Source organism: Aquarana catesbeiana, linkage group LG03 (genome assembly GCF_042186555.1).
Source record: "Aquarana catesbeiana isolate 2022-GZ linkage group LG03, ASM4218655v1, whole genome shotgun sequence".
NCBI classification, from domain to species: Eukaryota; Metazoa; Chordata; class Amphibia; order Anura; family Ranidae; genus Aquarana; species Aquarana catesbeiana.
This window is the reverse complement of record NC_133326.1, coordinates 636,715,556-636,732,046: the sequence shown is the minus strand read 5'-3', so window position 1 is coordinate 636,732,046 and position 16,491 is coordinate 636,715,556. Positions and strand designations below refer to the sequence as shown.

Here is a 16,491-nt window from a genome sequence, read left to right as displayed (position 1 = left end):
ATGCATGAAGGTGAAAAAACCTTTTAAAAATACAGATCCATTATATGTTCTTTGATAATATATTTCCAACATAACATATTTTCAACATTAAACTGAATTAAAAAAATACCATACGATTACTGCACCTGGAAGCAAGCATGTATGAGCTCCATAAGGCGATCATTTTCTGGTAACGACAAGCTGATGGCATCACTGAGACCTGTAATAGTCAATACAACAGACAAATAAAGTCCAACCAATCATCTGCAGGAGTCCAAGGCTGGGTTTACATTTGCTAGAACATGCTGATCCTGCTTCCATGTTAAAAAGCGAAAAAAAAAAAAAAAAAAAGTCTAGAAAACTTGTTGTGCTCCCTACCTCAGTGGATCACAGCCAGGGTGGATACAAATATATGATCAAAAAAAAAAAAAAAAAAAATTTTAAATTAACCACTTCAATACAGGGCATTTTCACCCCCTTCCTTCCCAGACCAATTTTTAGTTTTCAGCGCTGTCGCACTTTAAACAATTGCGCGGTCGTGCGACGCTGTACCCAAACAAAATTGACGTCCTTTTTTCCCCACAAATAGAGCTTTCTTTTGGTGGTATTTGATCACCTCTGCGGTTTTTATTTTTGGCGCTATAAACAAAAGAAGAGCGACAATTTTGAAAAAAAAAAAAAAGGATTTTTTAAAACAGCTTACCTGTAAAATCCTTTTCTTTCTCGAACATCACGGGACACAGAGCCACAGTAATTACTGATGGGATGTCCCAGAGCAATGCTACCTGAGGGAGGGGGGAATGACCAAGTAGGGTGCAATCAGACCTGAGGACCCTGTACCGCTGCCTGCAGCACACTACGCCCAAAGGCGATATCCTCATGCCTTCTCACATCCACCTGATAGTTCATACATTCACCAGATTCTGAAGACCAGGTTGCGGCCTTGCAGATCTGAGTCATCGAGGCCCGGTGATGCACTGCCCAAAAAGCACCAATAGCCCTTGTGGAATGTGCCTTGATCTGAAAGAGAATCCTCCGTTTCAAACCGTAAGCTTGAATGATCAATTGTCGAATCCATTTAGAAATGGTAGCTCTCGACGCTGCCTGTCCTCTATTGGGACCCTCTGGCAGCACGAACAAAACATCCATTTTGCAAATCTGAGCAGTTGCCCCGAGATAAGCCTTGACTGCTCTTACTACATCCAACGAATGTAGAGATCTCTCTTGTGGAGAACAGGGATCTGGAAAAAAGGAAGGCAGAACAATGTCTTGGATTAAATGAAAAATCAGAAACCACCTTCGGCAAAAAACTAGGATGAGGGCGCAGTACCACTCTATCCTTGTGTATAATCAAATAAGGCTCCTTACAGGAAAGGGCTGCTAATTCTGAAACTCTTCCAGCAGAAGAAATGGCCACCAGAAAAATTAACTTCCTTGTCAACAAGACCAAAGGAATCTGACTTATTGGTTCAAAAGGCTGTTTCTGTAACACAGCCAGGACCAAGTTCAAGTCCCAGGGGTTTAGGGGTGCTTTAACCGAAGGATTAAGATGCATCACCCCCTGCATAAAGTTTCGGACCAAAGAATGCGAAGCAAGTGGCCGTTGAAATAATACTGATAAAGCCGAGTCCTGGCCCTTGATGGTACTCAAGGCCAGCTTCATCTCTAATCCTAATTGTAGAAAATCAAGAATTCTACTTATGACATATTTCCTGGGATGCCAACCTCTGGATTCACACCAGGATACATAAGCTTTCCAGACTCTATGATAAATCATCCTGGAAGCTGGCTTCCTTGCATTAATCAAGGTAGATATGACAGGACCTGAAAGTCCACGACTCTTCAGAACGTGGGTCTCAATAGCCAAACTGTCATATCGTTTGTAAGGCAGGATGGAACACTGGACCTTGAGATAACAGGTCTGGGCGTACCGGTAGGGTCCACGGGGAACCCACCGTCATCCTTACTACTTCTGCATACCAAGTCCTTCTGGGCCAAGCGGGGGCCACCAGAAGTACTGACTTCCTTTCCTGCCTGATCCTGCGAAGGAGTCGTGGCAGTAGCAGAATAGGCGGGAATGCGTAAATCAGTGAGAACCGATGCCACGGAATCACCAACGCATCTGTCCTGCATGCAAGAGGATCCCTCGTCCTTGCCACAAATCTGTCTATCTTTTTGTTGAATCGGGATGCAAAAAGATCTACATCTTGGACAATTCCCCCCCCCCAATCTTTGGCATATGCATCTCTGCCCAGACTAAGATCTGGTTCACCTCCTTTTGAGCAGCTCGGCTCCGGGTGCCTCCCTGATGATTGACATAAGCCACTGGCTTGTATCTATGATCAGACCTAAATACGTCAGTCTTCTTACTGATTTTAGGAAAGATTTTTCTAAGTTGAGGATCCAACCCAGGTGTTCCAGATACCTGACTGTGGTCCTCATGTTTCCGTTCAAAGAGGCTACCGACCGGTCTATCAAGAGCAGGTCGTCTAGGTATGCTATGACAGCTATACCCTGAGCCATTAATCTGGCCAGAGGAGGAGCCAAGATCTTTGTGAACACTCGAGGTGCAGTGGCTATCCCAAAGGGCAGAGCCACAAACTGGAAATGGCGCCCTCCTATCTCGAAAAGCAGAAACTTCTGATGAGCAGGAAAAATGGGCACATGCAGATATGCATCTCTGATGTCTATTGATGCCAGAAATTCTCCTCCCTGCAGGGTGGAGACTACTGTCCGAATTGATTCCATGCGGAAGGATTGAATCCTTAAGAATCGGTTCAGATCCCTTAAATCCAGAATGGGCCTGACATCCCCATTTGGTTTTTGGACCGTAAAAAGGTTGGAATAGAAGCCCAATCCCTGGTCCTTTGCGGGAACCATCATAATGACTTCCTGCGACAAAAGTCGCTCTAACGCTAGAAGGAGCGACTGCTTCTTTTCTGGGTCTCTGGGAACACCTGATCTGAGGAACCGAGGAGAGGGAAATTCCTGAAACTCCAGCTTGTACCCAAAGGTTACCGTGGAGATTACCCATCTGTCCTGCAAATCCTCCTGTCAGAGCCCTGACAACTGCCGCAGTCTTCCCCCCACTCGAGCGAGCGGGGGGCGCCCCCTCATGCAGAGGTCTTAGTGTTTTGCCTAGTAGGTTTCTTCCCCCAGGACTTCTTCTGTCCCTGGGGTTGACTCTTGTCCCTGGGCCCAGACGGAGGAGGCCGTCGAGACTGCCTGGAGGCCGAAGCCCCAGGTGCTGGGGAGAGAGTCCGTTTGAAAGAGGGACGCTTACTCTTCTTAACAGGTAAAGAGAGTGCTTTTCCCACAAGAGATTCTATTGATATAGCTATCCAAGTCCTCTCCAAACAACCTTTCACCACGAAATGGAAACCCCGCCAGGAGCTTCTTACATGGTGCTTCGGCTGACCAATTTTTCAACCATAGGATTCTACCTATATGCACCAACCCCAGAGAAAGACAGAATCTCTGATGGCGTCAACAACGTAACATAAGGCCGCAGGAAGGTTAGCAAACCCCTGGGCCTGCTGTTCAGGTAATACCTTGATAACCTGCTTAACATGGTCTCTTAGATATTGACAGACTCCAATCGCTGCAACTGCCGGTTGAGCCACTGAACCTGCCAAGGAAAAAAACAAACATTCTTCAATAGGGATTCCATCTTCTTGTCTACAGGATCCCTGAGCATCTGAGCATTGTCTACAGGACAAGTCAGACTATTATTTACGGAGGAAATGGCGGCATCAATGGCCGGTATTCCCCACATTTTAATAAACTTTTCTTCCATCGGATAAAGTGTTGAAATTTTTCTCGGTGGAAAAAAACGTTTGGGTGATCCCACTGAGAATAAATGAGCTTTTCAAGTAAATTATGAACAGGAAAAGCCTGTGCTGCTTGAGAAGGTTTCAGTGACCCCAAAGCAAAGCAGAAGAGGATTATTTAACAGTTTCAGGTACGGGCAACTTAAATGTGGAGCGGACCAATCCAGTAAGGATCTGCACTAAGACTTTCTCCTCTTGGGAAGTCGCAGAGGGTCCCTCTCCACCTGAGGTAACATCCAATTCGGCCTAGAAAGGACACTTTGAAAGGATCCGGTTCACCTGGCTTGCCCCAGTATAGGATATAGGATAATCCCTTTGGAGCTCAGCACAGGACATCTTTACACATCCATCACCTAAGACACTGGCGTAAAAACTGAGGTATCCCTGCAAGGGGAGGGATTATATAGGGGGTTGAACTTTGATAGGGTGTACCCTATATAACCCATTAGCAATTACTGTGGCTCTGTGTCCCGTGATGTTCGAGAAAGAAACAAATGTTTTCCTTAGTTTAGGCCAATACGTATTCTTCTACATATGTTTGGGGGAAAAAAAAAAAAGCAATAAGCGTATATTGATTGGTTTGCGCAAAAGTTATAGCGTCTACAAAATACAGGATAGATTTATGGCATTTTTAAAAATGTATTTATTTTTTTTTTTACTAGTAATGGCGGCTGTCTGATTTTTTTCGTGACTGCGACATTATGGCGGACACATCGGACACTTTTGACACCATTCACATTTATACAGTGATCAATGCTATAAAATTGCATTGATTACTGTATAAATGTGACAAGCAGGGAAGGGGTTAACCACTAGGGGGACACGAGGGGTTAAATGTGCTTTCTATGGGAGTGATTCTAACTTTAGGGGGTGGGGACTCACAAGGGGAGGAGACCGATCGGTGTTCCTCTGTACTGGGAACACACCATCGGTCTCCTCTCCTCTGACAGGACGTGGATCTGTGCGTTTACACACACAGATCCACAGTCCTGCTTGGCTAACTGGCAATCGCGGGTGCCCACGCGGCGGGCGCGCGCACCCCCTAGACGGCCGGGAAGCCCAGGACGTCATATGACGGCCACCCAGGATGGGAGATCCCATCTGTGGCCATCATTTGACTATGGGCTGGTATTGAAGTGGTTAAAAATCGATTTTTAGCAAATTTATTTTAATAAAATGCTTTGAGAGAAAAAAAAAAAAAAAAAAATCTATCTAAAGCTAGTTTTCTATTTAAGATACATTAATAATTTAGTTTCTTCAGAATGAAATAAGAGCTTAGTTATGTAGCATGAGGCTGTATATTCTGCAATATTTACATTTTTGATAAACTCATTCAATGAATCCAAGCTCTGCAAGCTGGGATAACATACACTGCATTGATGCATTTACACAATTTCATGGTAACCATGAGATAAAACAAAGTTCAGGAATATTCATTTATCCCATTGTTTTGCAAATTTATGTACACTACAAACTGTATGATTGAATCGATGCTGATAGCGCTGTTTTACTAACCTGACAGCTTATTATTCTAAATAGAATCTTTAATATTTGCAAACAAAATGAAGGTTTCCTAACTACCAGCAATAATGAGTCCTTACATTTAAAGAGCACCTGTCATTTCAGATCCATCATGGCAGCGCCTGTTAGCGGGCATCCACTCACCTGCTGCCGCCACGTCCCTCACCTTGTTGTGTCACTGCCGCATCACCAGCCATCCTATTAAAGTGAATGGGACTGTCGGTGAGTCAACAGCGGGTCAGAGGAGGAGCTGCGGGACAGAGATGACAGTTGCTCTTTAAAAATGATAAAAATTATGATTCAAATAAAGTTGATTTAAATCAAATCCACCCTGATGACGACAATATAGCATTGTGACAACACCATATAAACCCATTTCTTTTTTTCTTCCAAATCACTGTCAGCGTTTTCAAATTGTGGGACAAAACATTAAGGGTCCATTCACACCACATGCGGTGGGACTGCGTTAGGGGACTATTCCTGTACAGTCCCACTGCATAAGGTAAAATGACTTATCGCCCTATCCGCCTGGTTCTGATGGCGTGCGGTAAAAAAGGGAAAAGCTAAGATTGGCACATCACTGCACTGATCCCAACCTGACCGCACACCAGCTACTGCTCCGTAATGCAGAGGCTGGTGTAAACTAGCCTTAAAAGGGGTTGTAAAGGCAATTTTTTTTTTTTTTTTTTTTTAAATAACATACAAGTTCTACTTACCTCCACTGTGCAGCTTGTTTTGCACAGAGTGGCCCCGAACCTGGTCTTCTGGGGTTCATCGGCGGCTGTCTCAGCTCCTACTCGCAAGAACTATACACACTTTCATGCGAGCTCCCTCGCATGGCGTTTAGTTCTTGCGGGCGCGCTCCCATGATACAGCCGCTGGCTAAAGCCGCCGACTGTATCACTCGGCCCCGCCCCCCGGCGTGCCGCATCATTGGATGTGATTGACAGCAGCGTGAGCCAATGGCTGCGCTGCATTCAATCCATCCATTCTAGCCAATCAACGGCCATGCTGAGCGATGAAGGGGATGTCGGGGGCGAGCGCGGGACTTTCGAGGGGTCAGGTAAGTAAAACGGGGCATTGTTGGATGTTTTTTCACCTTAATGCATAGGATGCATTAAGGTGAAAAAAAAAAAACGAGAACCTATACAACCCTTTTAAGGGAATGGGTTTGAGGAGATATGTTCATCTCCAACACGTCACTTACTTGTAGCATTATGATAAATAGGTGGCAGTGTCCTCCGGCGTTTCTTTCCAACAGATCTTCGTAATGATTGTCTTCTAGCACGAGGACTTGGGGAAGAGTCTTGAAAAGACAGGTTGTTTGGGCTGCTTCTTTGTTTCTTTTCAGGAGAAGTCATTTTGGGAATTTGTGTTTTTTGGGCCGAAGAAAGTAGAAATGACCACTGTGCGTAAAGACCTCTTTATTCACACCTAAAGAAAAAAGGAAAAATAAATAAATAAGAAAAAATGACAATGTATAACCGAAAGCCATGCTATAATAAAAGGTAGCAAGTAATATTGATCAGCCACCTCCTTTTTTGTTACAAAGTATTTATTGGATGTTGAAAAGGTTATTCCAAGTCCCACCTTTTTGTGTACACAACTATAAAATTTGGCTTTTGCTATGGGAACATTAAAAAGGTACTTGCAATAATGTTTGAAGGGAAACAATTAGAGATAAAGCTGCAAAAGAAAATTTGGGCAGGATGAAAGCACTAAAAATCAGTTATACCCTTCATGCCTTACTTTATAGGAACACATACATGGTTACAAAACAATCCTGAAGATCTTTGACACAAGTGACTGTTCAGCCCTGCCCCAAAGCCATTCTAATAAAAACACAATGTATTTAACCTCATAACAAACCAGCCAACATAGACCTACGCCCAAATTTGCTGCACATTCTCAACCAAGGAGTACTTTTAGGTTTGTCGATTTAAACTATTCAGAGTCCCCTGTGTATGGTATTTTTAAAGGGATATTAAAGGATTTAAAAAAAAAAAAAAAAAAAAAAAATCCCATCTTATACTTACGTGCTCTGAGCAATGGTTTTGCACAAAGTGTCCCTGATCCTCGGGTCCCCCTCTGGCCCCTCCTCCTCTCCGAGTGCAGGGAGATTTACTAAAGCTGGTACATACAGAATCTGGTGCAGCTGTGCATAGTAACCAATCAGCTTCGAGGCTTTAATGTCAAAACATAAAGTGGAACTTCACTCAATCATTGACTATTTTTAATCCTTATGCTGCTAGATTAATAAATAGGAAAGCATTTCATATTTACTTGTTTTAAACAGTTCTTTAACCTCTTCAGCCCTGGAATATTTTACCCCCTTCCTGACCACTTTTTGCAATTCGGCACTTGTCGCTTTAACTGACAATTGCACGGTTGTGCGATGTCACACCCAAACAAAATTGACGTCCTTTTTTTTCCCCCCACAAATAGAGCTTTCTTTTGGTAGTATTTGATCACCTCTGCGGGTTTTTATTTTTTGCGCTATAAAACAAACAAACGGCAATATTTTTTACTATAATAAACAGGGCTTTTTTCCCCCCCCTCAGAGAATAGGTGCAGGAACTCCCCTTTCAGAGTCACCCCTTAGTTCCAGCCCTCTACCCACCCCCGAGTACTGTCCCTTAGTTCCAGCCCCCTACCCACCTACCAGCAACCAGCCCTTTTAGGCTCCATTCACACTAGCGCGTTTTTTGATGCATTTTGCATTTTGCAGAAATGCATGGGAATTTTTTAACATGGGTTCCTATGGAACATGTTCACATCAATGCTTTTTTGTATCTCTGCGTTTTTGGAAAGGGTCGGGGACTTTTTTTCATGCAAAAAGCAGCGTTTTGCATGTAATGGATTTCAATGGACAAGCATCAAAAGCGCAAGTGCACCGTTTTTGCCATTTTTTTTTTTTTTATTTTTTTTTTTTTTTTTAATTTTTTTTTAAGACTGTAAAAAAAAAAAAAAAAAAAAAAATGGAAAAAAAAAAAAAAAAAAAAAACGCAAAACGCAAATCGCGGCAAAAACGCTACAAAAACGCTGCTCAAAAACGTGCCAAGCATGAAAAAAAACCTCCAAAAACGCTCAAAAGCAACATGCATAGGTGTGAATCGAGCCTTAGAGAATACAGAACCAAGTAACATTTGTGGTGTTAAAGTGGATGTAAACTAGAGGTCGACCGATATGGGTTTTTCTCTGGCCGATGCCGATATTTAGAAATCGCGGTGGCCGACATAAGATGTCGATTTTTTGGGGCCGATATATTAGGCCGATTTTTTTTTTTTCTTTTTTTCCCTTCATCTCATAAAATCTAACAGTTAGACCCCTTTCACACTGGGGCGTTTTTCAGGCGCTTTTGGGCTAAAAATAGCGCCTGTAAAGTGCCTGTAAAACGGCTCCCCTGCAGTCTGTGTGAAAGCTCGAGTGCTTTCACACTGAGGCGATGCGCTGGCAGGATGTTTAAAAAAAGTCCTGCAAGCGGCATCTTTGGAGCGGTGTATACCGCTCCTCCACCACTCCTGCCCATTGAAATGAATGCGCACCGCTGCTGAAGTGCCTGCAAAGCGTTTCGGCAGCAGCGCTTTAGGGGCGCATTTAACCCCTTCCTCAGCCGCTAGCTGGGTTATAAGCGCCCCACTAGCAGCTGAATAGCGCCGCTAAAATGACGGTAAAGCGCCGCTAAAACTAACAGCGTTTTACTGTCAACGCATGCCTGCTCCAGTGTGGAAGCAACCTTAAGTAATACAGAAATTTTTTTACATTTAAACATTTATTAAACAAAACAAACCTCCAATCAGTTCACTTGTAGATATAATTTAAATAAAAAAAAAAAAAAAAACACAACGATATCTTAAATATTAAATACACAAAAACAGGTAATCAAAACTTTTGGACGAAAAAAAATGGGCTAACTTTACTGCTTATTTTTTTTATTTCATTAGTGTATTTTTTTAAAAAAATTGCGTTTGAAAGACTGCTGCGCGAATACCGTGTGACATAAAATATTGCAACAACCGCTATTTTATTCCCTAGGGTCTCTGCTAAAAAAAATATATATAATGTTTGGGGGTTCTAATTGATTTTCTAGCAGAAAATACAGGATTTTTACTTGTAAGCAACAAATGTCAGAAAAGATTGTCTTTAAATGGTTAAACTGAGAGAGTTCAGCTCATTGATAAAAGAACCTGAAAAGATACAATGTATCTTCTTATCAGACTTGGTAGGCTGCTCAGGGAGGAGAGAATCCTCTCCACAGATAGAAGTCAATGCAAGTTGCCTGAAAGTTATTACAGAAGTCATTTGCAAGTCCCGCTGAAGTTATAATTGGCTTTTTTTATCAGCACGATCGGCCGATGCCGATTAAGTAAAAATATATATCGGTCGACCTCTAATGTAAACCCAATGTCATCCTTTCTAAACTACTCCCATAGGGGTTATCTATAAGGATATACATGCCTCCTGCATGTATCTTTACCTGTCAAATGTCTCTCCTCTGTCTGTTATGAGACCCGAAAAACTGCAGATTCTGTGGGTGGGTCTGTTGTCTGGAGCTCGGTGGGTGGAGTCATGTCAGTAGACTCCCCGCCCACCTCTACACTCCTTGTCAACATGCATTTTCTCCTGTGTATTTCTTACACTGAACTTCTGCTATGATCTCTAACATCCAGTGAAAAGACAGGAAAGTAACCACATGACTTCAGCATGCCAAATCATGCTGAGGTGTGGAACAGCCAATCCTTGCAGAGCTGCTGAAGAAAAGAGTGGGGGAGGGAATTAAAAAATAATGCCTGTGTCTGAGGCTAGTGCACAAGATATGTAAATCACCTGTCACTCACAGCAAGGGGGAGGATTTGACAAAGTTTTTCTCAGTTTGTCAAGAATTGTCTCACTGAACAATAAAAGAGGATTGCTCAGAGATGGATTAACTCTGTGGCAAGACTGGGCTCAAATGATAGCAAATCTTATACTCTACAGTGAGATAGAGATTAAAAAAAAAAAAAAAAAAAAAGGGGGAAGAAGAAGAAAATCCCCCAAGCAACCAGAGACTGCGTGCAACAATATAACCCCCCTCCCCCAGCAACAATAGGCCCTTCAACAGTAGATCCCTCCTAGCAACAACTGACCTCCCCTACAACAATAGAACCACTGCAAAAATAGGTCCTCTCCCACAACAATGGATCCCCAGCAGCCAGACCATGCAGCACACCCCTTTCTATTACATACATTCAGTCCTGGAGGTGCCGGAACTGCAATCCCCCAGGTTCCCGCTGAGAGAAGACAGAGAAGATAGAGAAGATACACACACACTGTTTTCCTCAATTTAGGCAGATATGTATTTTTCTACATTTCTCCCCCCCCCCCCCCCCCCCCAAAAAAAAAAAAAAAAACATTCACAATAAAGCGTATATTGGTTTGCGATCTGCGATTTTTATCAGGACTGCGACATTATGGCGGACACATCGGACACTTTTGACACTATTTTGAGACCACTGTCATTTATACAGCGATCGGAGCTATAAAATTGCACTGATTACTGTGTAAATGACACTGGCAGGGAAGGGGTTAACTAGGGGGTGATGAAGGGGTTAAGTGTGTCCTAGGGAGTGATTCTAACTGTGGGGGTGGGGGGGTGGGCTACTACTCACATGACAGCAATCACTGCTCTCGATGACAGGGAGCAGTAGATCTGTCATGTTGCTAGGCATAACAGGGAAAAACCTGGTTTACACAGGCAACCCCGTTCTTCCGCTCCGTGACATGATCGTCGGGGGACTGGCAGACATCGTGTCCGCGGGCACGGTCACGCTGCGTGCCTGCTAGCCCCGCCATTTAAAGGGGATGTACAGGTATGCCCATCACGCCAACGTATATCGGCGTGCAGCAGTCGGCAAGTGGTTAATTACTTCCTGGTTCCCATGCCTAGGCAAATTAGGTCATACATCCGAGAAGTCTTCAAGGAGGGGGTTTTCTCAGCCAAGCACACCCTCCTACCTGCTTGAGCGAAGGAAGAAAGAAAAGAAAAGAGGAAAGAAAGAAAGAAAAGAAAAAAAGAGGAAAGAAAGAAAGGAAAAAAAAGAGGAAAGAAAGAAAGAAAAGAAAAGAGGAAAGAAAGAAAGAAAGAAAAGGAAGAAAAGGAAGAAAAGGAAGAAAAGGAAGAAAAGGAAGAAAAGGAAGAAAAGGAAGAAAAGGAAGAAAAGGAAGAACTGCTCAGGCGCAGTTTTGGCTACTTTGCACAGCTGCACCAGTTTTATCAATTCTCCCCCTCTGTGTCCGAAAAGTGAAGATCTCAAAGAAGTGGGGTTACAGTTGTATCTTGTGTTACATGGGCTGGTGCTATTCATTGCTAGTGGCACGCCAATACACCCCAAGGCTCAGTTTTCACTGCCGCGACCTGGGGATCATATTAGTCAATAATGGCTATCTTAATTAGCACTACTGAAGTCGCTCCGACTTTAGAAAAGGTTCCTGTACTACTTCAAGGCAACTTCTATCTGACTTGCGCTCATAGATTTTAATGTAAGTTGCCTCCAAGTCGGATCCTCATCTTAAGTGATGTGATTTGGATCTGACATTACAGAAAGATTAAAACAGGCAAACCCTGAAGTTGCTTCAAAGTCGTGACAGTGTGAACTGAGCCTTAGAACCCGTAGGCTAGGATGTAAGAAAAAACTCAAAACATCCTGCCCCAAGTTCTTGTATGTTGAGGTGCATTGTATACATTTTGAATAGGCTAACCTAGTGCAATGGGCAAGTCAGAGTGTGGTCAGTAAAACTTGCTTCCAGTACTTTCTGTCACACCGTATTTGCGCAGTGGTCTTACAAGCGCACAAAAAAAAAAAAAAAAAAAAAAAAAAATTTACACACTTTATTAAATTTAAAAAAATAAGACAACAGTAAAAGTTAGCCCAATTTTTTTTTTTATATTGTGAAAGATAATGTTACGCCGAGTAAATTGATACCCAACATGCCACGCTTCAAAATTGCGCCCGCTTGTGGAATGGCGACAAACTTTTACCCTTAAAAATCTCCTTAGGCAACGTTTAAAAAAAAATTCTACAGGTTGCATGTTTTGTGTTACAGAGGAGGTCTAGGGCTAGAATTATTGCTCTCACTCTACCGATCGCGGCAATATCTAACGTGTGGTTTGAACACCGTTTTCATATGCGGCCGCTGCTCACATATGCTTTCACTTCTGCATGCGACGCATTTAAAAAAAAATATATTTTATTTTACCTTTTGTTTTTACACTGTTTAAAAAAAATAAATGAAAATAAAAAAATTGTGTCAGTTTTATTCCTATTACACGGGATGTAAACATCCCTTGTAAAAGAAAAAAAAAAAAAAAAAAAAGCACGACAGGTCCTTTTAAATATGAAATCTGGAGTCAAAAAGACCTCAGATCTCATATTTACACTAAAATTCACAAAAAAAAAAAAAAAAAAAAAAAACACTGACAGGTCGTCTGGTCAGAGCCGCTGTACTAACAATCCGATGTTGATAGAACCAGTGTTAATTTTAGCAGCAAATCTCAATTTAGTTTTAGTCTTAAAGGGGTTGTAAAGGTAAAAATGTTTTCACCTTAATGCATTCTATGCATTAAGGTGAAAAAACTTTTGACAGTACCGCCGCCCCCAGCCCCCCCGTTTTACTTACCTGACGCCTCGAATCTTCGCTCCTCGTCCTCGTCAGCTTCATTGCAGCTCAGCCTGGTCGCTGATTGGCTGCAGTGGATGGATTGAAAGCAGCGCAGCCATTGGCTCGCGCTGCTGTCAATCACATCCGATGACGCGGCGCGCCGGGGGGCGGGGCCGAGTGATACAGCGAGCGGCTATAGCCGCCGGCTGTATCACGGGAGCGCGCCCGCAAGCACTCACCACCGTGCGAGGGAGCTCGCATGAAGGTGGTAAATGCTTGCGGGGAGGAGCTGAAACAGCCGCCGAGGGACCCCAGAAGACCAGGTTCGGGGCCATTCTGTGCAGAACGAGCTGCACAGTGAAGGTAAGTATAACATGTTTGTTATTTTAAAAAAAAAAAAAAAAAAAACACATCTTTACAACCCCTTTAACCTTAGCACTAAAATGGCATTTTAGTTTTAGTCCCATTTTAGTGTTCTGCAATTGTTTTAGTCGTATTTAGTCGACTAACTCTCCAGGACATTTTAGTCGACTAAAATCATTTTAGTCATCTAAAAACTAATGGGTGTAGTTAAAATTGTAATGCATTATTTAAGCATTTCTCTTTCTTACAATTTCCAAACTCATTATATACTGCTGGAGTGAAAAATTGAATATGTTATTATTTACGTTGACGAGATATGAACATGCACTACAGACCAGTGCTAATTCTGACGTCAAATTTCAATTCCGTTTTAGTCTTTTGATTAAAATGCCATTTTTAGTCATCTCAGTTGTTTTGGTGGACGAAAATGGTACTAAGTTAGGTGACTAAAATGTTTTAGTTGTCAAAATTAACATTGGATAGAACGACAGACGAGATCGCTGTACTGTGTTCTGACAGAGGGACAGCCCCCCCCCCCCAGAACACTCCAGTCTGCGCTCTCAGGCAATGATAGGTGTGACGGGAGTCTCTTTGGGGAATTCCGGGTTCCACGGGCCCCCCACCCAAAGCGAATCCCGTCACAATAGAGACATAAGGAGTCGGTCGGCAGACCTTTTTTCAGTCATGCCCCTTTGACAAAAGACGGCCCCTGCTTCTGTTGGACTGGCTGCCATACACACGGGCCGAATGTTTCTATTGATGACGCCTCTGTGTATTGGGCTTTAGGCACTAAGATGGTGCATGAACGCAGTGCACACCAACAGCTTTGTGTTCAGTGCAGCTTGCTGGTGTGAGCAGGCCCTTAAGAGGTTATCTACACGAGCGCTGAAGAGCAATCTGGGGTAGACTGCTTTTCAAAGGGCATTTGACAGGCGACTGAGGTGTTAGGTCGCCCCCTCCACCTCTGTTTTAACTCCTAAAAACCTGCACCATCACTATGTGTATTGCAAGCGGTTGCAGCATTGCCCCATTCCAGGGAACCCCACGCATGTGCAGGCGCACACCTGACCACACCATGACGCAGCGTTGGGCGGTTCAGTGCGTTTTACAGAAAGACCCTAGGAATTTTTTTTTCTGCATTTCTCACACTAAGGCCCCTTTCACACTGGGGCGGTTTGCAGGCGGTATTGCGCTAAAAATACCACCTGCAAACCGCCCCTAAACAGCCTCCGCTGTTTGTTCAGTGTGAAAGCCCGAGAGCTTTCGCACTGAAGCGGTGCGCTGGCAGGAGAAGAAAAAAAATCTCCTGCAAGCCGCATCTTTGGAGCGGTGAAGAAGCGGTGTATTCACCGCTCCTGCCCATTGAAATCAATGGGACAGCGCAGCAATACCACGGCTATAGACGCGCTGTACGAGTGGTTTTAACCCTTTTTCGGCCACCAGCGGGGGGTTAAAACCGCACCGCTAGCGGCCGAATACCGCGGTAAAACAGCGCTAAAAATAGCGCTGTTTTACCGCCGACGCCCCCTACCGCCCCAGTGTGAAAGGGGCCATAGGGAAGACTATTGAAATGAAAGGGCTGCCCTAAACACAAAGCATGGGAACGCACCGAGAACACGCACAGGTGCACACGTATGAGCCACGCCTAATAGTGCATGATTGTTATAAAAAGGTCTATACCTGATATTAGAAGGCCAGACAATTCAGGGTCCACAACAGGGACAACAGCCCCTGTGGACTGTATACAGCTGGGAGCTATGGTTTCTATGCATTATACAGCACGACAAGTGAAGACACCATATAGAACTACACTGACCTCCCTCTTCTATGCACAGCTCAGCACTTACCCTCTTCAGGCGCACAACACTCCAAACAATATAGACAACCCGCTCGCTGAATAGCATTAGCCAATAGCAGCGTACCTATTTTACAGCCAACAACCGGAGAGACAAGCAGTGTGATTGGTGCACTTTGCCGTGGCTGGGCGTGTGCTGGGAAAGGTCCGGTGTTTCGTCAGATTAGGCGACCGATCAGAATGTGAAACGGAAGTGACGTTCCATCGCCACCATCTTGCTACACCCCGCACTCCTCCGTCGTAAGGTTACACTGAGAAGGGGGGAAAGCGGACATCTTGTTACACCCACCGGAGTTTTGCATGTTACACTTATTTATAACAGTAAAGTGAATTTATATAGCGAAATACAGTACTTAGAACTCCATATGGTTGTTTAGATGTTGAATTGTAAAAGCAGCAAACTTCTGTCAGCTTAGCAAACCCATGAGATGAGCGGGCTTGCTGCTGCTTTTAAAATTCAACATCTAAACAGTCATTCGGAGTTCTAAGTACTGTATTTCACTATAATAACTCACTTTACTCTTATAAATAAGTGTAAAATGCAAAACTCTGGGGGGTGTAACAAGATGTCCGCTTTCCCCCCTCTCACTGTATCCTTACTGTACGGGGTGTAGCAAGATGGCGGCGATGCAACATCACTTCCGTTGTAGATTAGGCGACCCGTTGTTCTGCCGAGAAAGTTCCGCTCGGCCGACAAGGACCCCCCTCACAGTAGGATCCGGCGGAAATAGCCGAAGCTGAATAGTTGGAAATCAGCTGTACACGGCGCCTGTAAGAGGGCCCCTCGCGGGCTCGCTTCGCTCGGCTCTTTTTTATTCCCCCTCTAGGTCCACTTGGATGGTGGGGCTTGAACCTGGACCTAGGGTGCAGGCACCGTGTACAGCTGATTGAAGATTTTCAACTTCGGCTATCTTCGGCGGCTCATAGTAGTTCGTACTGCGCAGGCGCTGCGCCTGTGCAGTACAGGGGGGTCCTTATCCGCCGGGGGAACTTTCTCGGCAAGACACCATCAGGAATGGGTAACAGAAGTGATGTTTCGTCGTCCCCATCTTGCAACACCCCACACTCCTCTACAATAAGCATACACTTATGCCCCGTACACACGGTCGGACTTTGTTCGGACATTCCGACAAAAAAATCCTAGGATTTTTTCCGACGGATGTTGGCTCAAACTTGTCTTGCATACACACGGTCACACAAAGTTGTCCGAAAATCCGATCGTTCTAAACGCGATGACGTAAAACACGTACGTCGGGACTATAAACGGGGCAGTGGCCAATAGCTTTCATCTCTTTATTTATTCTG

At 44.0% G+C, this 16,491-nt stretch overlaps 1 protein-coding gene across 1 annotated transcript in view; it reads right to left on the bottom strand.

Annotated features, from left to right (window-relative positions):
- LOC141133261 (kinetochore-associated protein DSN1 homolog) overlaps positions 1–15,387 on the bottom strand; it is a 42,492-nt gene extending 27,105 nt beyond the window's left edge. Inside the window, 3 exon segments of the mRNA XM_073622527.1 lie at positions 126–199; positions 6,538–6,764; positions 15,254–15,387. Coding sequence (XP_073478628.1) covers positions 126–199; positions 6,538–6,691 — 228 coding nt within the window. The 5' untranslated portion in view covers positions 6,692–6,764; positions 15,254–15,387.
- Between the last annotated feature and the right edge of the window lie 1,104 nt (positions 15,388–16,491).